At 40.4% G+C, this 21,875-nt stretch overlaps 2 protein-coding genes across 3 annotated transcripts in view; both read left to right on the top strand.

Annotated features, from left to right (window-relative positions):
- The window catches only part of iqsec2b (IQ motif and Sec7 domain ArfGEF 2b), a 26,498-nt gene extending 26,312 nt beyond the window's left edge, over positions 1-186 (top strand). Inside the window, exon 15 of the mRNA XM_035656543.1 lies at positions 1-186. Coding sequence (XP_035512436.1) covers positions 1-170 — 170 coding nt within the window. The 3' untranslated portion in view covers positions 171-186.
- Positions 187-3,700: 3,514 nt separating this feature from the next.
- On the top strand, positions 3,701-21,392 carry kdm5c (lysine (K)-specific demethylase 5C). Of its 2 annotated transcripts, XM_035656317.1 has the most exons (29): positions 3,701-4,083; positions 5,831-5,978; positions 7,154-7,231; positions 7,317-7,439; positions 7,553-7,723; positions 7,918-8,052; positions 10,031-10,087; positions 12,563-12,686; positions 12,914-13,197; positions 13,421-13,579; positions 13,688-13,807; positions 13,918-14,076; positions 14,490-14,671; positions 14,843-15,005; positions 15,095-15,214; positions 15,307-15,501; positions 15,666-15,847; positions 16,005-16,129; positions 16,228-16,375; positions 16,449-16,539; positions 16,707-17,089; positions 17,216-17,354; positions 17,455-17,634; positions 17,777-17,905; positions 18,024-18,797; positions 19,005-19,047; positions 19,136-19,335; positions 19,978-20,166; positions 20,300-21,392. In XM_035656317.1, exons 2-29 carry the CDS (start codon positions 5,835-5,837, stop codon positions 20,306-20,308), a joined length of 4,806 nt encoding a protein of 1,601 aa, XP_035512210.1. In that variant the 5' UTR covers positions 3,701-4,083; positions 5,831-5,834; the 3' UTR covers positions 20,309-21,392. The 2 variants fall into 2 exon arrangements, with proteins under 2 accessions (XP_035512210.1, XP_035512211.1); XM_035656318.1 differs by lacking the exon at positions 10,031-10,087.
- The last annotated feature ends 483 nt before the right edge of the window (positions 21,393-21,875 follow it).

Raw genomic sequence — 21,875 nt, 5'->3', positions numbered from 1 at the left:
CTTTACCCCCCCCTTCGTCCCCCCTTACCCCTCTTACACCTCTCTCCCCTCACCCCCCCCAGCACCCAGGGCAGCCTCAGCAGGGGCCGCAGGTGACGGGGGCTGGAGCGACAGGTACAGGGGGCAGCTCCAAATCCAAACCTATCAACCGGATAAGTACCGTGGTATGAGCAAGATGTGGGGCCACAGGGGTCAGAGGTCAGATTATAGAGTGGAGGAGGTTGGCAGAGCTAGGTCTAGGACCAAGTCTGCCAGGACAGAAAGTAACAGCAGCAGCGCTAGTGACAAGAGGAAGCGCAGTTTGCTTCGTCTCTGTTACTTTCACCTCCGTTTCCCACACATGTAGGTGGAGATAAAAAAGCACAGCTAGAGTTAAATAGCGTGTGCACACATCTTTGAAACCTGAACACACAAACACACACACATGCACATCCATCCATATGAACTCACTCCACACACAATATCAAAAAAGTCTATAGCCATATAATTTAAGATGAAGCTAAATCTATATCTAGGTATATTGCCTCAGTTTTAATTGTTTGAAGTCTAGTTGAGTCTATATGAGACTATTTACATGTACAGTACCAAGATGTGATAACGTGACACTGGAAATACGGAGACCATATATATATACAGCTGCTTACATGGGGATGTAAATAAGGACTAAACCACGAAATGCATTCCGGCGGAGTTTGACATTAAAAACAGCAGAGAGTTGCAAAAAATGTCCCTTGACTTTGCAATAATTTACTTGGCTTCACGATGTCCCTGTCCATTCTTGCAGGTTCTGCTATGCTTTTTTTTTTTTTTAAAGAAGACCTCAGATATGTTGCTTTGTCTTAAACTTAAACACGCCAGTGCACAGTTTCCTGACACTCTTTTGCTTAATGGTCTTTTACATGTCAACAGGAGCCACCTGGCTTTATAATGCATTCCTTGTGGGGTATGGAAATTAATGATACAATCAATAATATATTTTGAATGTTTCTGAAGCTTCTTGCTGTTTTATCGATATTATAATACACCTGCTATGAGTATGATGAATATTGTCCAATTAATTGTTTTGATTAGTGATTAATTATATCAGCAGATGTTTGTACATGGTTATAGAGAGTATATGCACATATAAATTCCCTCAGTTTGCCATAGCCACTAGAGGGTGTTATGATATGTGAAGTGTGATTTATTTCCATTGTACCATGGTTTCCATTGAGTTCATCTTTTTAATAATTAGTATTATTGATTGTTGAAAATAATGAATGGGGTTTAGTTTTGTTCATATTGATTTGAACATCAACAATATTCCTCCTTTTTTTGTTTTGCTTGATGTGAGCAAACAGGCACAATTTCACAAATGGGGAGACTAACAAAACTTGAATTTACTGAATGGATCTGAGTTAATGTTTTAATTTTTTTTTATATATTTATGAAGCTCCCAGTATTGGTAAAAGGCTCAAACACGGTTGTGGAAATTGGAAAAAGACCTGGATTTTGGAAGATGCCTATCCCTCATAATTGTACAGGGCACCTATGCTCACTTCCTCGCAGTCATCTGATTTAGTCATTGTGTGTTTTTCTATGTTTTGAAGAAGCACGCTTTTACATGAGGTTTTGTGGTTTTGCACACGTGATGTCTTAAGTCAGAAATGGCCTTCTTCTAATCCTCCCTCTTCTGCCACTTTTAGAAATCTCTTATTACATTTTCTGATGCCATGGCATCCTGCCGAGGGCTTCTTGTTTAAAAGCGCAACAAGAGTCAAGAATGTAAAATAGCCTACAGGTATTACTGTATTTCCACCCCTTTTTTTCTGTGGGCTTCGTGTAAATGTTGCCCCTTTTGCTACTGCATTTTTTGAGGTTGTAACTGAGCACTGATCTGGTTTACCTTCAGTGCCATTGATTACCAAGGGAAAACTATATATTCTGGGAGAGAATGGATGGGTGAGGACAAAGTAAAAAAAGTCTGTGGAACAAGCTACTGAAAGAGATGACGAAGTTTAAAGAAGATCTGAATCCTTGAGAAAAGGATTTTAAGGAGGTTTGGAGAGAGTCAAGAATGTCAGATAAAGATTTTATAAGTATGTGTTGGCTAGCCTTTTCTTTTTATGGTGTCCTTTTTAACCCTTCTTGCATGAATATATCTGCACTTATTGAATAGATTGTACTGTATAAACCTGAATGTACATATTATACTATACATAGGCTTCTTATCATAATTATGGGACAAACTACTCCCATTCTGTATTCAGGTGCGTGCATGTGAGTGCCATTAATTATGTACATATAAAAGAGGGACAGGAGATGTTGGCCAAAAGGAATGTTGACTTCTTTTTCTTTTCTTATTATTTCAGACAGAAGGTGAGAGAATGAGTTGCCGTGATATAATTGAAGCCTAAAAAAAGTTTATATGTCAGTGCACTTATTGATATCATTTTAAACAAATGATTTCAAATTTTTCTTTGTGTATGTATTATGTGTACTGAAAGAATAGAGAATTGAGATGTGAATATTTATTGCTTCTGATAAATTAAAGTGTCCTTGCAGTGAACTGGTCTTGTGTGTACTTTTTATATCACTTCAGGTCTGCTTCCACCATCGCATTGCTCTAAATAATTAACTGTTTATAAGATTATAACAAATAATTAACGTTAACAGATAAAGAGCAATGTGAAGGATCGAGGAAATGTATTTATCATAATCCAAGACAAGGTTGTGAGACGAAATTAAAGTTTGCAGTCTCTTCATGCTACACACATAGAAAAAGATAATTAAAAGATATTTACATTCATGCAAGTGTAGCATAATACATAAAAACAGAGAGAGACCCCAAGTCTATAAGGGGCTTCATTGTGACAACATTAAACTGCCAATAGATATAGGGTAATTTCACAGTATTCCCTTTTACTTGCATATTGCATATAGTGTATATATTTTTAATTTATAAACTATATTTTCTATTATATTATCTTATTGTACTCGTACACTTCTGTACTATTTGCACTACATTCCCCTATGCTGCTGTGTCTAATTTGAAATTCTCCTACGGGGGATCAATAAAGGTACATATTATCTTATCTTATCTTATCTTAGAAAATTTTGAATTTTGGAAAACTTGGAATTTCCCCAGTGTGGGACAAATAAAGGAATATCTAAGTCTAAAAGAAAGGGGGATGGTTTGAAAAAATCAAAATGGTTTCTCACCATACTGTCATCAGTACTAATTATCAGATTTGGAGATATAACAAAATTATATAACATTGTGAATCAGCTATACTGTGCTAATAAATTCAATACTCGATCAATTAAAATATATATGCCTAAGTGTAATTTAAAGGCAAGCTGAATGCCCATTGTATGCACCTTTATAGAGAAAAATATTGTGCTTTTTATTTCACTTTCTAGTTGCATATAAACCGTGGAAACTATCTATATAAATATATGCAACCTATAAATTATGCAATATGGTAATAACCACACAGTAAGCCTTTATTAAGAAGGTAAAATTCACTCCTTCGTGGACGAGTCCTGGTTACACAATAACAATAAATTCAGAACAAAATAAATAACAGAACACAACGATAACGACCACACACGTGAATATCCCCCCAGCTGCAAGTGCAGGACTGTTTATTGGCGTACGTGCGTACTACTTTCAGGGAGTAAACGTGAGGGACGTGGTGTGAAGATGAAGAGGGTTGTGCTTCGGTCGTGAGAAAAAAAACTAAGATGGCGTCTCGTCAAGAAAGATAGGATGGCCTGAATAGAGTGATGATGTTGGTCGGGGAAAATGATTTATAACGACATAATTGATAAAGTTTGAGAGCCTCGTTTGGTGTTAAAACGAGCCTCTGCTACCAATGTGTTTAACCGGTGTGTTTTAACAGGACCGAGTTAAATGGAGAACTGAGCCTTTAAACAAAACAAACAAAAAAAAAAAATCGCTCAACTTTGCTAACAGCGACAGCAAAACTGGACCGAGCACAGCTGGAGCAACGTTAGCTGAGCACCAGGTCATCACAACAACAGAGGAGGAAGAGCGGCCACCACAGCCCTTTACACCCCGGGGACATCGAGGTGTCTTCGGTCAGTCACCGGGAATACAGCGAGGCACTGTGGAGTTTAAAATAAAGGGGATAAACAATATAACATGCATGGGGCATTTCTTCTTGCTCGCACAGGAGCAGCGTCAACTAGGCTGGTTGCTAGCGTCAATTATTTTGGGGGTTTTGGGGTTTAGCTTTTTTGTTTTTACGGTTGTGTATTGGTTTTTTTTGTTGTTTTTTTATCCACGCAGCCACCTCGTTTTTTTAAACTAACTCATGCTGGCTGCCTTTAAAACCCGTGGGAGGCGATGGGGGAACTGGAAATAGTGGAGGCCTCCGTGCTAATGTTAGCTGCAAGCGGCGTTATCTCGCCTCTTCATAGCTGAACAATAGACACAAATAGACTTCATGGTTGTCCGAAGCAGAGAAATGAATGACACCTAGTTAGCTGACCGATTATACACAAGTTAATTGGAGGGATTTGTTCTTGTTTTTCTCTTGTTATTGGCTGTGGCTGAAAGGTAAGCTTAGTTTTTTTTTTAATCTAAACACCAGTTCTCTCAAGTTTAGTAGCCAGTTAGCTGCTAAGATGTGAGGCAACCTCGACATTTAGTAAAGTGCGGCGATGTTCTGCCATCGAGTAATTGTGTCATTTGTTGTCATGTGTCTGGGCCAAACGCTGGTTAATTAATCTGGGAGTAGTGCTGCCTTCATGGCCTTCTATACCTTAGGGTTCATGGCCTCCACGCCATTGTTTGTCTTTAGGCCCATGGAGAATCACATATATGGGTCACACAAGTCCCAGCATCAAGTTGTGTTGGTTTCTAATGAGTTTTACAAGGAATTCCCCAGGGCAAAACTAATGTTAGACTCCTCTGTTAAGACTCTTATATGTGTATATACACACAAATTACACGAAGCAGCGTTTGTGGCTCAAGTGTACAGAAGTGTTTTGCCATCACTCCTGAACTTAAATCATCTGATTTGATGTTCTGGGCAGATAAATCATCACTTGTAAACTTTTGCCTCTTTCCACTCTGGGCCTTGTTAATTCACCAGAGCATGGCATTTGTTTTGTTGTGTCTGATGATGGGGGAGGGGGTTTTGAAGAGGACCACTTTAAGGAGGGGGAGAAAAAGAAATCCACATCCTGTGGTTCCCCATGTCTCATGTTATTGACCAACATGTAGAGTTTTGGAGGAAATGATCATCTATGACTCATGCAGAGGAACTAACTGTCATATATATTTACAGCAGACTAAATTATAATGCGTGTTAGACCAGGAAGTAAGGATTTTGCAAGAGTAAACAAATGCAGTGACCTATTGAAGCATGTATATAATATGCGTTCTATTTTCTCATTCACTTGTCCGTTTAACTTTTTATTGAGTTTATCTGAAATGCCACATTGCCTTTGTACAACAAATCCACAAATCATTCAAGTTTACAGTCAGGAGGAACATTTGCTGTGTTGTAAATGTAATTTCTGAAGACAAAATGCTGGACGGTGAACATAACTTGTCCCACGTATCGGTTTCTCCCGACTTTGTGTGTTTATTCAGACCGCTTTGAACTGTCCCAGAGTATCTGGACGTTAATAAGTAGCTCAACAAAAAAAATAAGGCTCGCAACGGTCTTTAAGAAGTATACAATGTTTTAAATTCATCACAGATTAAAAGCAAGATTTGCATGCATCAAATGCTTTCTAGGATGCTGTATTAATGCTATCATGTCCACTAATGCGCAAATGTGCATTTTTTCTGCATTGTCAATCTTCCCTTTGTCAGGGCAATGGAAGGGGAGGAGTTCGTGCCTCCTCCGGAGTGTCCAGTATTTGAGCCGTCATGGGAGGAATTTCAGGATCCTCTGGGCTACATCGCCAAGATACGTCCAATTGCAGAGAAGTCTGGAATCTGCAAAATTCGACCTCCACCAGTAAATATTTGCTTACGCTTGGGTTATTTTATAGAAATTGTGCATGTTCCCTGATTTGTGTGTAAGATTGGTAGCATGCACTGGGATTAAAGTACTTATGTAGAAGTACTGTTTAAAGTCCACTGAAGAAGGTGTTTCACCCATCATCTGACAGGCTCCATTGATTCTGATCCCATGAATGACAGATTTCTGTTTTACCTTATTTTTTTTCGTCAGGCTCTATTTGAGTTAGCAGACTTCAAGCATGACACGATCCTGAATAACCAGTCAGACAAAGATGGTTATCTAGTGGTTCTGTCAACTCAGGTTTACCCTAGTCCTGCTCTGGACGTGAATAACGTATCATTTTTAACATTAATTTGGTTATGTGCATGTTCAAGTTAAGCTGAAATCAAATGATTGATTTCCATGGAGGTTTTTTTTTTTACAAGGGCAAAAATAATGATTCATCAAGGTTAAATATGTTACGCAAAAATGAGATACAAAAACAATAAAACAGCCAAAAGCTGTTTTCTCTACACATACAAACCCCCCAATTTATGCTTATTTTCAGCTGCATTTGTTCCGTAAATTACATTCTGTACTCCTCTTATAAACACTATAATTTGCTAACATTTGGAACAAATGCAATAAGTTACATCCAATAAACACATTACTTTTTCACAAGACTTACATTACAGAATAAAACATTTTCAGAAATATAAAGCTGTTTCTTCAGCAGAGGATAGGAGATGATTACTGGAGGAAAATTGCTGATGTGTGAATTAAAGCGATAGGCCTGCTCATCTTTACGGGCATGGTGGACATAATCACACCGTTGTACATATAGTATTTGTTCTACTAAATGTCACATTACTGACAGTGCACCATTTTCTAGATCTTGTAGGAATGATCATTTCTGCTGAATTGATTGATGAGTAGGCAGCCCATTAATTGTTGATAGTATGACCCTCAGTTGCTTTTGAGCAGATGACCTTGGTTATCCTTCCTGGTTAAAACTGAGCCAAGTTCTTGAACCTGAAAGCTAGAATTAATCCAGGGTTAAGACCAAACTAAGCTCACTATCTCATTAATCTCCCATGTGCACGTTCATTTGTTGTTTTTAGTATCAAAGCAGAAATTAGCTGTTTTAGCATATAACATTAACATGTTTAATTGTCTTTGCTCCCATATAGGATTGGCAGCCACCGTTTTCAGTGGAGCTGGATAGCTTCCGCTTCACACCCCGCATCCAGAGGCTTAATGAGTTGGAGGTAAGTTCCTTTCTTCCCTTAAAGTTATACATTGTTGACAGATAATGAAAGTTGTTAATGAAGTCCCTCGTGCATCTCATTTCAGGCGGAAACCAGAGTGAAGCTTAATTATTTGGACCGTATCGCCAGGTTTTGGGAGATCCAGGCATCCTCCTTGAAAATCCCACACATTGAAAGGCGGATCCTGGATCTTTTCAGCTTGTCAAAGGTAGATATTAATTTAATTGTTTCTACTCAGGAAAGAAAAAAACATTAAAGTAGATGGTTTTCTTTCTTACCTACGAGTTGCTAAAATTGTCAAAAAATGTTTTTCTATTCCAGATTGTAACAGATGAAGGAGGTTTTGAGATGGTCTGTAAGGAACGGCGCTGGGCTCGTGTGGCCCAGAGGCTTGGCTACCCTCCAGGCAAGAACATTGGTTCTCTGCTGCGCTCGCACTACGAGAGGATCGTCTACCCCTTTGAAATGTTCCAGTCTGGTGCCACCCTACCGGTATCACTTTACACAGTTATCCGTTAATAGGTAGCATTTAAAATCAGTCAGTCTGTGAAGAGTAGCTTGCTATCTTATGCATTGTAAACTTTCTTTTAGTTGGAAAAAAAAAAAACATAAGATAGAAGGTAATCTGTTGTTTGCATATTTGGACATGTGTTCATGTAAACTCTCTCTTTTTATGTCATTTATAGCATTGCAAGCCAAAGCACTATGATGGCGAGGATGTGGATAAAGAGTACAAGCCCCACTCCATCCCCCTGCGACAGTCTGTGCAGCCACCTAAAATTAGCAGTTACGGACGCAGGGCGAACCGCTGCCAGCCTGATGTAAGTGAGAGTATCTACCTTTACTTGTCATTCAATACATTTGCATACCTCTGTGACCTGTGACCAGTAACCCTATACCGAATGTACTTTTGTTACTTGAATATAATGTTCTGGGTTACATTTATACGCCTCACTGCCTCAAAATCAAGCCCAGAAAATGATTAATTCAAAGAAAAATAATATTTTTCTTTATGTAGCCTCTTTTCAAGACCACAAAAATGGCATGGGTTTGGTGCAACTGATCTGTCAAAGAGGGATTTGTTTCATCTGTTGTGCTGTATAAAAGGTGTGAAAAACAACTTGTGAATGAATTTGACAGCCAGGTATTCATGCTGTTCTGGCCTATAATTACTGTATCAGGGTTGGTTTCTCACAGGACTTAAACCTCACATCAAAATCCTTCGCCACTGATGATAGTATCTGTATGTGATGTCTTTGTAGCTGCTAGTTTAATTTCACCTTAACATTCATTGGTGTCCTGCTAATACATGTACAAACTACAGTGTGTGTGGTTTTTAATGTTGTGAAAATATGTAGCTGCTATTTAATGATCTTTATTAAACAGCAAATGTAGAAGGCTGGCAGCCTCTTCTAATGTTTAACATTGTAATGTTTTAGTACCAATTAATCAAATGAATAACAACAGAGCTCCCATCATTACAGGCTAACAAAATGTCCAGTTTGTTGGAACACAGTCTTCCAGCGTGTATCATGCGGTCATATTATTAACTGTTTTTCTGTGCTTATCCATATGATCTTGTGCATCGGTTACAGTGTAGTGTCTGGAAGATGTGATAAAGCACTCAGAGCGCATCCCAGCTTGCTTACTTTCCATTCCACCATGCTGCTGTGCTTAACTCTTGTTATTTTTGCTCTCTGCTTCATGGCTTGTTGTGTTTTCTGCTTTGTTTCTTCCACTTCCTTCATCTCACAAGTAGACACAACTGTTTGTTTCACAGGCCACATGTCACAAAACCTTTTTTCTCTTCACTAATGTCACCAATACACAGTACAACATCGGGCCAGCCTACATTCTGTTATCTCATGCTCGTTACATGCAAGCTAATGATGCTTCACTACCCCAGCCCTCTGGTTGTTAATGACCTACTCATCATACTTTTAGTACATAATGTTCGCCAGTGGATTTTATTTTATTTTTTTCATTTATTATGCTGGAATACATATTTTTTTGTTTTGTATATTAAGTTATATACTAAATTTATAGGAACAGAAGTTTGATTTTTTTTAGTGGAAAAAATATGTCATTAAGTGATTGATGCAATAACTCATTACTATGCATCAAATTAAGGAATGGGCTTTTATATAAAATCCAGTCCTTCTGGTGTTGCTAAGAATTCCAGATGTGGTTGTGTTTTATAGCCATTTATTTGAACTTGTGATATATTATGGTTCATTCTATTATTTGCAGCTAGCTGGTCTTCATTATTTTGCCAAATATTGTGCATGATGACAAACGGCAAAGACCGAATTCCCATAACCAAACACCTCCCCAAACCCATTTCTGTTCTGTGCCAAAGCTGCCCCATTAACAATAAATAATGTTGGTGCAACAGGTAGATCATGTATTACTTATTGTAAGATCAGGGTTGAGATAACAGAAATATGGGTTTCTCAAATAGTGTGCACATTTATTGCTACAATAGTTCAGCTTGTATTTACAAACAAAACTTAATTCCAAATGATCTGGCAACATACTGGTCTATCAGACTGCAAACTGCAAAGACCTTAAATGATGCAGCCCTATTCCGAGAATTACTTGATATACCGATAAGGCATAAAACAAGTGGACCTTTTTATAGATCCTACATCAGATGTGACCCATGTCTCAAAATGTGTCCCAGTGATATTTCTTCCTACAACTACTGGCTCTGTTCTCTCAAGGCCCTCTCCCTTCCTCTCTCATCTCCCTCTTCCTCTTGTCTTAGTTTATTGTTGCTGTTATTGTCTCCCCTTGCAGGGTCCAGAGGATCTGGCCCCCCATCCTCTCACCACTGGCTCTCAACTCATCTCTGCGGTACTGCCTCTTGAGCATATGAGCTCACCTTCTGCCCCCGCTCTCTTCCCGCCTATTTTCCTAGACCACCTCACCCGTTGTGAAGTTGTCTAGATGTTTCATTTTTTATTTTAACTAACCACTAAAACATTTGCCTTAACATGCATTCATATTCCTCGAGTTTCTCAGTATAGGGGAGGCAACCCATATTAGGGTCACATGACTTTTGCAGACATGTTGCCGTAAGAAACGTCTAGACCAGATGATAAACACAGAGAGGAAGATTTCCCTAGCCTGTTTCTTCTGTTTTTATTTAAGCTGTTTGTTCTTCATGGACATACTTTAGAACTGTTATTAAAAATGAGTCTCATGTTGGACTAAGGTGTTTTGAGGCCAGTGTGTTTTTAGGCATTCTATTAGATTGGGGGGAAAAAAAACTTGTTTGGTCGTGAATTTATGAATGTATGCAAATCTGGATCCCGGTGCCAGTGTTTTTGAGAACTATTGTCCTAGATGGCACACCTCACCGTAGGATCTTGAAGAAACTTTAACTTTATCCTCAATTGGCAAACCCACTTTTCTAGTGTATTTGTTGGGCTGATGCATCTAGTTTTCTTTTTCACCCTTTTTCTGTGGTTGTACTTGGCTTGAAATGCTTTGTCACTGGGCTGTCTGTGTGCCTTTGCACTTATACGGTTTTGCCTTGCTGTCTACTCAATACAGCAGCTAACTGTGGCTGCATGCGTTCTCTTTTGAGTGCACTCACTAAAGTTGATGCTTGTAGGTTTGGGTTTAACTTACAGAGCGTCATAGTCTTATGATGGACAGTAAATATTGGATACTTAAAGAAGCATTAAAAAGCAATTACCTTTTTGGAGCCTGTAATTTTTCTTGGCCTCTAGGTCTTTCTAAGTTTGTTTGTTTGAGACCAAACCATAGTTTGATTGCCCCCTACCATCCATTCCTACTGATCTGCTTTGTTGTGTACTGCTTTTAATCCCAACCCACTTGCAGAGTCCTTTAGTCAATAAAGTTTGGGTGCCAGCAACAGGAGCTTCTTTCTATGCACTCAGAAAATATAGAACTATGTATGGGCACAACTGCACGACTAAAGGGAATACAACTGCATACAGGCAGCAAAGTCAAAAATAAAGATGCTTCTTCCATTACCCTCCTTGAAAAATGTGTTGAATGGCATATTTTATGGCATTGCATTTGTTCCATTGTTGTGCTATGAATGGCAGTAATAATGTTGTCATGACATGCATACATGAATTGTTTTGCTGTGGGAATACAGGTTGCGTTCTGACTGCATACAGACTACTGATTTCTTGGTGTACACCTGAGGAGTAGAAGGAAAAGGAGTTCATATGATCAAATATTTAGGATAAGACATAAGCACCTTAAATGGATGTTTAGAGAATATGTTCGGGGTTGGAACTGTAATTGGGAATTTTGTGAAGTCTTGCTTTTATGTGCTTTTTAGGAAAGTTATGTTAAGACCTTGTGACCGTCACCTGTGTTTCCACCTACATTGCTGATTGCACATGGCTTGTATGTACTGTTTGCAATCATATGGAAGATTCAAACAAACGCCCCAAAATGTGGCCAAAAGTCCAACGATAATACTATAAAATGTAAACATTGCATAAAAATAATTTACTGCAAGGGGAGGATGTCCAAAATGACCAAAGCATTCACTGCAACATTCATTTCTTAAAAGTTCCAGTCATTTATGAGGATCTATTAACAATATAAAATGCATAACAATGTTTTCATTAGTGTATAATCACCTTAGAATGAGCTGTTTTTATCTACAGACACCATGAAGGATATAAGGAATAAGAATATGCCTCCAATGATAGAAAGTGAGCAGTGTCAGAGCTGAAGTCAAGACCACTTAAGTTATGTTTGAGATTTAGAAAAGTTTAACATTAAAGACTTTAATAGTTAAGACCAGTGGGCAAGACAGAGATAATAGGTAATAGAAAAAACTTTAGAAGGAATAAAAAATAAATGTTTCCAGAATCAGTCCAGCTCGAGTTAAAAAAACCTCAAAAAAACAGTGGACATTCAACTTTTTCCATGTCTATATTGTCTATTTTCTTTTTTTTAGCAAACAGAATTCCAAAATATCTTATTACAAACGACAGATTAAACTTAAAGTAGATCTTTTGCTACTTTAACATCAACCAGGGATTTGGTTTAAACTCGAATCATATTGAACATAAATCTAAATGACCTAACTGTATGGTTGCAACTGCTGGTGATTGTGTGTTCTGGTGGTGGGTCTTAACCTTAAAGCTTTCACTGTGATGTAGGCTAACTTTTCCTTACTTTCTAACCGAGCATAATCCCTTGTGATGCATTGCTATGCTCTCATGTTTGAACTGTTTGTTCTGCATTTGGCGTAGACCCTTGCTTTGCTCAATGTGCATTGAAAGTAGTAGTTGTCTGTCAGTGCTGCTCGTGACGAAAATGTACTTTCATTTGCAGCCTGAACCTACAGAGGAAGACATAGAGAAGAACCCAGAACTGAAGAAGCTACAGATCTATGGCGCAGGGCCTAAGATGATGGGACTTGGACTGGTAGCAAGGGACAAAGGCATCAGGAAGAAGGGTAAGTGCCATGACTACAACCTTAATTTTCTATGTTTCTTAAGACACAGACGTTATAAGGTCTTTAAAGTCTGGCAACTGTAACATTGAGAAACCTGGAAATTTAGATGCAACGCTGTATCACAACAGCTATTTTGATGCAACTAAAGCAATGACTTGAGAAAGAGGCAAGCCATCAATTATTGTCTCAGTCTAATACATTCTGAACAATCCTTGGTCTTCTTTTAGATGAGCTGCCTCAAACGGTTACCATCAAGGAGGAGGCTCCTGCTCCTGTTGATACCTCAGTCAAAGCAGAGCTACTGGAGCCTCAAGAGAGGCAGAGCGATGGGAGTACATCCAGCCCTCAACTGCCTCCCCCTAGCGTCACTGTTAAGTCCGAAGTGAAGAAAGAAGAACCATTGGAAGAGGATAGGAAAGGGAATGATGATGATGAGGAGGAAGATGATACAGATAAACCATGTACCAAAATGACCATGAGGCTTAGGCGCAACATCAACAACCCACAGTGTGTAAGTAGACTAAAGGATGCACCCAGGTGGTAGTAGGAAGTTGAGATCAACATAATAAAACAGAATATCAAACTATCACAAGAATTCTAATGATTCTACAGGCACTCACATTTGAATTTGACCTGCTTGCTGCTTCATAGAGCAATGTACTTACTCCAGTTAAAAGTGAGCCACACTCATCTGCTTCTAAAACCCTAAAGTCAATGTTTTGTGCTTTTTAAAGGTCGAGTCTTTTGTGTGTCGGATGTGTGGTCGGGGAGATGATGACGAGAAACTTTTGCTGTGTGATGGCTGTGATGATAACTACCACACCTACTGTCTACTACCCCCACTCACTGATCCTCCCAAAGGCAACTGGCGATGCCCTAAGTGTGTGGCAGAGGTATGGTTTAGTGTTTCAATGCCACTTGTTTGTGTCTGTAATACTTGTTTCTTCTTTAAGGCATATTTTTGTTTTGATTTTCTCCCTTTTTTTTAATACTCTTTTTAGGAATGCAAGAAACCTGCAGAAGCATTTGGCTTTGAACAGGCTACACGAGAGTATAGTCTGCAAAGTTTTGGGGAAATGGCGGACGCCTTCAAAGCAGATTACTTCAACATGCCTGTCCATGTAAGCACACCCACACAACATATCACCTATTCATTATGAAGCATGACTCTGCCATGACGGGTGATAATGTGAGAGACTAATCTCTAGCCTGTGTGTTGTTATTGGTGTAGATGGTTCCCACTGAGCTTGTGGAGAGAGAGTTCTGGAGGTTAGTCAGCAGTATTGAGGAAGACGTGACTGTTGAGTACGGAGCGGACATACACTCCAAAGAGTTTGGCAGTGGCTTTCCGATGAACAATGGCAAGAGGAAGCTCACAAAGGAAGAGGAGGTATGCACATTGAGTTTTTTTTTTTCTTCTTCTTTTGTAACCTCAACAGTTTTTTGTGAAATCTTAAGGAGACATCACAAGTGAAGACGAAAGCTTCCTGCCTGAGATGACATGTTGAAAATGTTGAAAGCTATTGAAATAATACATTTAAATCTGCCAGAAGTGCAATTTAAATACAGTGTTAGTGTTGGTATAGGTTAGTATCATGGCTGCAAAAGGCCAATGTGGCATTATGACTAACTATTTCAATGCACTCTACAAACTAATTCCTACTCAGTTCAGTGATACAGATGATAAAAATAACACGAATGCATTAAAATAATTTTTAACCGTTTAATCAGTGGTTTCCAAACCTTTTCACAACCATAGTCTAGTGCTTATTTTCAGTGCACACTGTTTTCTTTGTTGATCAGGAATATGCCCGCAGTGGCTGGAACTTGAATGTGATGCCTGTACTGGAGCAGTCCCTCCTGTGCCATATTAATGGAGACATCTCTGGGATGAAGGTGCCCTGGCTTTATGTCGGCATGGTGTTCTCAGCTTTCTGCTGGCACATTGAGGATCACTGGAGCTACTCCATCAACTACCTGCACTGGTACAGAATGCTTTTTTTGTGTATAGTTGTGCATTTGGTGTTATATAGTAGTCATAAGCTAAAACAAATGCAGCTGTTATAGTAGAGAATATGATAATGTTATATGACATGGTACTTACAGTGAAAGACTTTTCCTCTCTTCTTCACTTTCCACCTATTTATCATATCCAGGGGTGAACCCAAGACTTGGTATGGGGTTCCGTCTGTGGCTGCTGAGCGACTTGAGGAGGTGATGAAGAAGCTGACGCCAGAGCTGTTTGAGTTTCAACCTGACCTCCTGCACCAGCTTGTCACCATCATGAACCCTAATATCCTCATGTCTCATGGTGTCCCGGTCAGTAACATAAACACACAAGCACACAGCAGAAATGTGGTTTGTTCTAAAGTTTTCTTTGAGTGAGCTCTTTTGTTTCTGATTGGCAGGTTGTACGTACCAACCAGTGTGCGGGTGAGTTCGTCATCACCTTCCCCAGAGCCTACCACAGTGGCTTCAATCAGGGATATAACTTTGCTGAAGCTGTTAACTTCTGCACTGCAGACTGGGTACGTCTGTTTACACTTTCTGCCTCAAGTTTGTCATTTCACATCATTCACAATCCTGCATTGTCAACATCACTCTGCTCCCTCCTCCTCAGCTGCCAGCCGGCCGTTCCTGTATTGAGCACTACCGGCGTCTAAGGAGGTATTGTGTATTTTCCCATGAGGAGCTCACCTGTAAAATGGCTGCCAGTCCAGAGAAACTAGACCTTAACCTGGCTGCAGCGACACACCGGGAAATGTTCAGTATTGTTCAGGAGGAGAGGAAGCTGCGCAAGGGTCTAATGGAAAGGGTGAGACATGGAAATAGATCTTACGGTTTCTCTCCCATTTAGTGTGTGTAAGTGAATAATAGTCCAGTGTGGTACTATGCAGAATTTGTATGTGTTGTAATGTTCTTATAAGAATATGGGAAAAACTCTGATTGTCTAATCAAATCTGTGTCTCGTACCTGTAGGGTATTACTGAAGCAGAGCGTGAGGCTTTTGAGCTGCTGCCTGACGATGAGAGACAGTGCGATAAATGTAAGACCACATGCTTCCTTTCTGCTCTGGCCTGCTCAAACTGTCCCGAGCGTCTGGTGTGTCTCTATCACACTCAGGATCTGTGCAACTGCCCCACTGAAAAACTCTACCTCAGGTATTTATCTCTTGTATAGCTGTGAGTTTGCAAGCATGCTTTGCATTGAGCCATGATATACTGAGTGACAGCAGTCTTTTGAAATACAGTGTTATTGCTTTCTAAGTTTATCTCCACTAGCTGTGTTAATCATTTCTGTTCTCCCTTCACTTTGCAGGTACAGATACACCCTGGATGAGTTGTTAGCCATGTTACACCGATTAAAGGTTCGATCTGAGTCCTTTGATTCCTGGGCCAACAGAGTAAAAGAGGCCCTTGAGCAGGAAGAAGGAAACAAGATAGGTGGGAAATCAACATAAATGAATCCCTTAAACACAGTTTAAACAGCACATTATAATCTTAAAATGAACTGGTAAGATCAAATGGTTATTGAATTGCAGGAATTGATGACCTGGAGATGCTGAAGACGGAAGCAGCGGAAAGAAAGTTTCCCGACAATGAACTTCTCCGGAAACTCAACACTGTTCTTAAAGACATCGAACACTGCCAAAGGACAAGCACTGAATTCCTCAGTAACTCAAAGACCAGGTATGATGGAACACAAACGTTACATTTACACTAACTGTTCAGTTACATGCCCTTACATTTTGCTGTCTTTTAGTGAAAGTAAGATGACGTTGGCAGAGATGAAATCCTTGGTAGAGACGATGCAAAACCTGCCCTGTGTGATAACCCAGTTGGAGGAAGTGCAGGTGAGGAATTATGTCACACTGAGCAAACTAGCTTGTATTTTTGGCAGAAAGTATACTTAAAAAAAAAAAAAAAAAAGAAAGGATAACATTAACTGGACAGGTATTATCATATAATTTTTTCAGATTAAAAGTTGTACTCTTATTTAGTGCACCTCTGTATTGTCTAGGCGGTTCTGCGAACAGTGGAGGATTTCCAGAGCCAGGCTCAAGCACTGGTCAATGACAGGGACTGGAGGAGGGACTCTCCACCACCTGAGCAGTTGCAGACTTTGTTGGAGCAGGGAGCCCAGCTGCCTGTTGTGGTGCCAGAGTGTAGTTTACTCCAGGGCCTAAAGGAGCAGGGCCACTGGCTGGCGGAGGTGAGGCGCACACTAGGCACCGAAGGAGGAGAGAGGCAGGAGGTGACGTTGGATGTGTTGAGGAACCTGATGGAAGCAGGCTGCAACGTGCCCCAGAGTGTGTCTGTGGAGACGGCGATGGCAGAGCTTCAGGAACTGCTCACAATTGCAGAACGCTGGGAGGAGAAAGCGCAAATCTGCCTCGAACAAAGGTACAGGAAACAAGTCAAACCAAAAATGACTATATAACTTGACCTGCCGCAGGGGTTGTCATCATTTCACAACCAGTTTGTCTTGTTGAAGACATCTAAATGTCTGTCATGGTTTTGTTCTTCCAGGCAGAAACATCCTCTTTCTACCCTGGAGGCAATAGTAAATGAGGCTCAGCTTATTCCAGTCAAGTTGCCCAACATTCTGGCTCTACAGGACTGTCTCACTCGAGCACGGGCCTGGGTAACAGACCTAGAGGAAATCCAGGTAAAAATAAATTTCTGATGTCCATTAGATTGGCCCTATTTTTATCCTTCTTCCACTGTAATAAAGAGTGTAATTAAATTTAAATATCTGGAATCTGTAGAATGGGGAGCATTACCCATGCCTGGATGACCTAGAGGGCCTGGTGGCCATTGGACGGGACTTGCCAGTCTTCATGGAGGAGCTAAGGCAGCTGGAACTGCAGGTAGCCAGTGCTCACTCCTGGAGGGACAAGGCCACCAAGACCTTCCTGAAGAAGAGCAGTCCGCACAGTCTGCTAGAGGTGGGCAACATGATGGAAATTATATTAACATCAACATTGAGCAACATGATACACAGCAAAGCATTCCACTTTAGAAGCCATGGTCGTGGTAAGGCCACAACCTTCATGAGAGCATGCATTTAACTCCAGTGTTGCCCTGCAGGTATTATGTCCATGTGCAAAAAGGAGAGAGAGGCGAGATGAGACCGAGGCACTGGATGAGTCTTTAGATGATTCTGATACCAACACTCTGGGCCTCTCTGCTCAGGATCTGAGGGACCCTGCAGCTATTGTGAGTTTTATCTCTTTTTATCTCTTTAAGATTTAGTTCTTCTTTTCTTTTTGTTTCCATGTTTTATGCATAAATACTAGTTCTGTATGTGGACTTGATTTGTGTGCCTTGTCTCTAGGTGATGGCATTCAAAGAAGGGGAGCACCAGGAGAAGGAGGCACTACTGAGGTTACAGAAATTGAACATGTGTAAATCTGGACTCAACACTGCAGTTACAAGTTACAAGGAGGACAAGGAGGACAAGGAGAACGGGAGATGGGACGACTCCATGGAGACGGACACATCCAGCCACTCAGAGAACTCTGTAAAAGAGAACGGTAACAGTAACCACACCTGCACCAGCCCTTCTCAGTCAGTGTGTGTGTGCGGCGGTCAGCCTCGTGCCCCTCAACTCCGCTGCCATCTGTGTAAGGACTGGTTCCATGGTGGCTGTGTTCCTTTCCCCTCCGTGCTCCCCTCTTCTGGACCACCAGCGAACCCCCTCTGTTGGTGGGACTGGGACTCACGCTTCTTGTGTCCGCGATGCCAGCGGTCACGGCGCCCTCGCCTGGAGACTATCCTGGCGCTACTTGTTGCCCTGCAGAGGCTGCCAGTGCGTCTGCCTGAGGGAGAAGCACTGCAGTGTCTCACAGAGAGGGCCATTACCTGGCAGGGCCGAGCCAAAGAGGCACTGGAGACACCAGAGCTGCAGCAGGCACTTGAGAGGCTGCAAGAACTCAAAGAGACTCTCCATTGTGAAACAGAGAAAAAGGAAGACATGGAAAAAGGGGCAGGAAGGAGCCCAGTGATTGTTTTATCTGACTCCGAGGGAGGGGAAGGAGAGGATGGAGTCATTGATCTGACAGACGAGAATGCACCGAAAAAGAATGCCAAGGAAAGCAACGGCACCCAGGTTAACACCTTAATCTCTTTATTTTAATATTAAACCAAATGTAGACTACAGAATATAAACTGTGCAAGTGATTAAAATGATTATTAAATTGCATCTAACACATATTCTGCCTCTTCATCAATAATAACCGATGATCTAATAATTTCAGTCCTTCTTACAATGCTGTATCCAACCTGCCTGTTTTATACAATGCTTGTTTGCCCACAGGCTGGCTGTGAAAATGGCATCAGCAAGAAGTCAAATGTTACAGGTAAAATTGTGTGTTGATTTCAAAATATCCATCAGAAGTTAAGTGTCCCACAGACACCGGTACTGACAGCATTCTGCTCAATTCTTAGGTGTGGGGTTTCTGCTGCCCCTGCTGCCTTTGCTAAAAGGCCAGGTAGTGGAGCTTTCACCAGCCACCAGGGTCCAGCTCGAGGAGCTGCAGCTGGAAGGGGATCTGCTGGAGGTTTCCCTGGACCAGACACTCCTCATCCACAGAGTCCTGCAAGCTGCCTCTGTTCCATGCAGAGACACATTGCACACACTCATTCAGGTCAGGAAAAAGACCTTTTAGAAGAATTGTTTTAGAGGGCAACATCTTACAGACACACATGAAAATTAGTGCACACTAGCCCAATACATAGCCACATAAACACAACAAAACAACATTTTATATCATTGAACCTTTTTTTTGTAGTATTCGGAAAAAAATGCGCCACTTACCAAAGCTTATTACGGTGCCATCCACCCATACTGAATTAAAGGTGCCCTGTGGAGTTTTCTTGTAAAGAAAGTTTGTCTTTACATTAAATGTTGCTCACCAAAGTGCACTGTGTGTATCGTTAAGGCATTACAAACATGTTGAGTTAATTTCCTTCCTCATAAAACGTTTGCTAAGCTGTTTGTTTACATCCACGTTTACTTGCTAGATGTCTTATTCTCTGCATTTCTTTAAACAGTGCTTAGCTTAAATTGATTGAATGCAGTTTTATGATCAGATTATGTACAAAAATGCAAGTATTTGTAGTTATTAGCGAGCGTATAATTTTAGTGCTGTTCCTAAGGTTTTTCTGTTTGAGATTAGAAGTCTGACTGATTAAGCAGCTTTGTGTTTAACCCTGTCAAATCTTTAGTGAGGTTTGTCCACCTTTAAACTGCTTTTGTCTAATATTCTTGTCGTCTCCCTCTCTATCAGATTGAGCTTGAAGAGCAGAGGCGAACCAGCCGCGGACGAGCTAAAGACTCCAAAAGGAAGAGAAAGGGCCACAGAGGCGGCAGTGGGGAAGGGGCAGGAGAAAGGTCACTGGATGCCTCAGAGTCAAAGAAAACCTGTCCCCTCAGCAACAGACCCTCTCCTCACTTACCTGTCCAGACCCAACCAGAGGTAACAGCCCATGTATCTTTGCTCTGAGAATGTTTGTGTTTTTTGTAGTTTCAATGCAAATATGTGCAAATAAAGTTTTAACTGACTTAACCTTTGCAGGAGATTAACATTTTGACTTCTTTTCTTTCGACAGACTTTGTGATATAGTCGACGATGGAGCTCTGTTTGAGTGGAGTAGTCGGAGGAATTGAAGGGACAGAGCATTCTGTGCCAGAAGACAGTGTCAAGTTATAGAAAGATGCAGGACATCCCACCCTCTCATACCCTACATCCCTCCTCATCCCTCATTCAAACATTCAGACACTAACAGTGATGACTCTTCTACACTCCACTGTCTCATCCAAAACTCAGCCATAGCTCACCCATCATGGTTTCAGACTCGCGGTCTTACCCAAACTTTATTGTCCACCTTCCCTGGACCCATTTTTCCTGTTAACATATTAAGACTGTGTTGGACCGATGTGGGACTTACCGCAATAGGAGTGTCTTTGGTCTAGAGTTGTCTCTGAGTTCAGCCAGTATGCTATGTTATCCCAACTGTATTAAATGCTAGTTCAGTGGAAGCCTGTCTGAGTGCCGGCAGTTGCCGTTTCATTTCACTTGAGCCCACTCACTGAAGTTGGATAAGCTATGGGTTTACTTAGACAGTTCTGCTTGGGCACGAATCTTGAAGCTGAGGTACAGCAGAAGGTTTGACAGCTGAGCTTAGACAACAGCACCGTGGTTACACTTGTATTTTTTTAGTTGTATTGAATCTTGTGTTTGATGCTGTTTTGAGGGGACATGCATTTTGACTAAACTGAGTAAATTTTGGGAAGTGTTAAAAACAGGCATTAATGTTTTTTGGTGCTACTTTCCCAAAATGGATATCTGTACCTCTTGGCTTTCTCTTTCTCCTCCCTTCCCCTCCCGTCAATGCCTTTTTGTTTTCTTTTTCTTTTTTTTTTCAAAGCACCCATCCTTTTGACTATGTTTTATTCCTTTAAATTTTACCTCTTTTCCTCCCTCCTCCCCTCCTCTTTGCAAATTAAGGTAACTTCACTGTAACTCACTTTGTCACAATTCATTTTGTTTCCTGGGTTCAGATTATAATATTATTATTATTATTATTATATTATTGATATTGCAGACACGCAGTTGTCGTGAGTTTGTGTATAAACTTTTCATTTTAATGTTGCCTTTGTTTCTTTTCACTCTTGTTAGAAAAATAAAGGTTTAGAATTGTTTAGGATATGTTGACTCATTATTTCTTATCTTGAAGTCTTCTCACGATTAATAATGAGCATTCTGGCAGACAGCAGCAATTACATGGTACCAAAATAGTTCTCATGATCACAGCATTTATTTAGAAAAGCTTTCACTGTGAAATGGCAGACACATGACACCACAATATTGAACACAAGTACACCATGATTTCTTCTATGCTAGAATTTGAAGCAACTTCATAGAAAGACAAATCCACAATTACAGTATGTTAAAGGCTTTTAGTTTTTAAGTACATGGACAAAATCATTTCTACCTCAATATCAAACATGCATGTAGGCCAAATGAAAAATCAGCTTTTGTTCATAAGGTTTTATAAATGAGTCGCCCCATTGTTGGCTATTATTGTCATTCTTGGTACTTTTGCTGGATAATTATCCATAGGCTTATTCTGAGAGCACAGGATTTAAAAACACCTCTGTCGAGTTGGGAGTGACACTTCTGAC

Source organism: Morone saxatilis, unplaced genomic scaffold (genome assembly GCF_004916995.1).
Source record: "Morone saxatilis isolate NCDOM2014 unplaced genomic scaffold, NCSU_SB_2.0 Contig15, whole genome shotgun sequence".
In the NCBI taxonomy this organism is placed as follows: Eukaryota; Metazoa; Chordata; class Actinopteri; family Moronidae; genus Morone; species Morone saxatilis.
Note: the sequence above shows the minus strand (reverse complement) of the source record. Positions and strands in the feature narration are given on the sequence as shown.

Excerpts from the sequence above, each read along its gene's own strand:
- kdm5c (XM_035656317.1), top strand. The coding sequence starts at position 5,835 with ATGGAAGGGGAGGAGTTCGTGCCTCCTCCGGAGTGTCCAGTATTTGAG. Across the intron at positions 8,053-10,030 it reads CGAACCGCTGCCAGCCTGAT|GGTCCAGAGGATCTGGCCCC; the intron begins GTAAGTGAGAGT and ends CTCCCCTTGCAG. Across the intron at positions 15,215-15,306 it reads ACTTCTGCACTGCAGACTGG|CTGCCAGCCGGCCGTTCCTG; the intron begins GTACGTCTGTTT and ends CCTCCTCCTCAG.